Raw genomic sequence first — 701 nt, 5'->3', positions numbered from 1 at the left:
GCAAAAATGTCAAATTCTGTGTTTTTCTGTCAATATGGGGTGCTGTGTGTACATTAATGAGGAAAAAAATGAACTTAAATGATTTTAGCATATGGCTGCAATATAACAGAGTGAAAAATTTAAGGGGGTCTGAACACTTTCTGTACCCACTGTAGATGGGTTTATCACAGTTCCTAGGAAAAGCTGGGTTGTCTAAAGTTGTCTGTGATGTCTGTGTGCAGGAGGTGTTGTCAGAGAAGCTGGATGACCCAGAACTGATGTTTGACATCTGCAGCTGTCAGTTTGTGTATCATTACTCATTTGAGAGTGAACAGAAGGCTAACATGATGCTGAGAAATGCCTGCGAACGTCTGAAACCTGGAGGTTTCTTTATCGGAACAACGCCAGATGCCTTTGAACTTGTGTAAGGACATATATTTAAGTTTTTAGAAATTAAGAGATAAATGTCAGGCCTGCCTGTACTTGGATCTCTAGAGTCCAGCTGAGCTGAACTGTGAAAGCTCCCAACCACCAGTGCAAAGCAGCAGGCCTGGCTCACAGGGTGGGCGGTGGTTTAAGCATCATAATATATGACAGAAGCACTAAAACAAATGTCATCACATGAAAGCTTCTTCAACATGCTGAGTCTTCTTTTGTGTAATTTTAAGCCCGAGTCAAATTCAAATCACCACCTAAACAAGTATGCTGTGGCCAACATGTAC

The 701-nt window shown here is 41.4% G+C and overlaps 1 protein-coding gene across 1 annotated transcript in view; it reads left to right on the top strand.

Annotated features, from left to right (window-relative positions):
- The window catches only part of rnmt (RNA (guanine-7-) methyltransferase), a 12574-nt gene that overhangs the window by 5606 nt on the left and 6267 nt on the right, over positions 1-701 (top strand). The window contains 1 exon segment of the mRNA XM_020621528.1: positions 222-403. Coding sequence (XP_020477184.1) covers positions 222-403 — 182 coding nt within the window.

Source organism: Monopterus albus, unplaced genomic scaffold, assembly GCF_001952655.1.
Source record: "Monopterus albus unplaced genomic scaffold, M_albus_1.0 scaffold260.1, whole genome shotgun sequence".
NCBI classification, from domain to species: Eukaryota; Metazoa; Chordata; class Actinopteri; order Synbranchiformes; family Synbranchidae; genus Monopterus; species Monopterus albus.
Note: the sequence above shows the minus strand (reverse complement) of the source record. Positions and strands in the feature narration are given on the sequence as shown.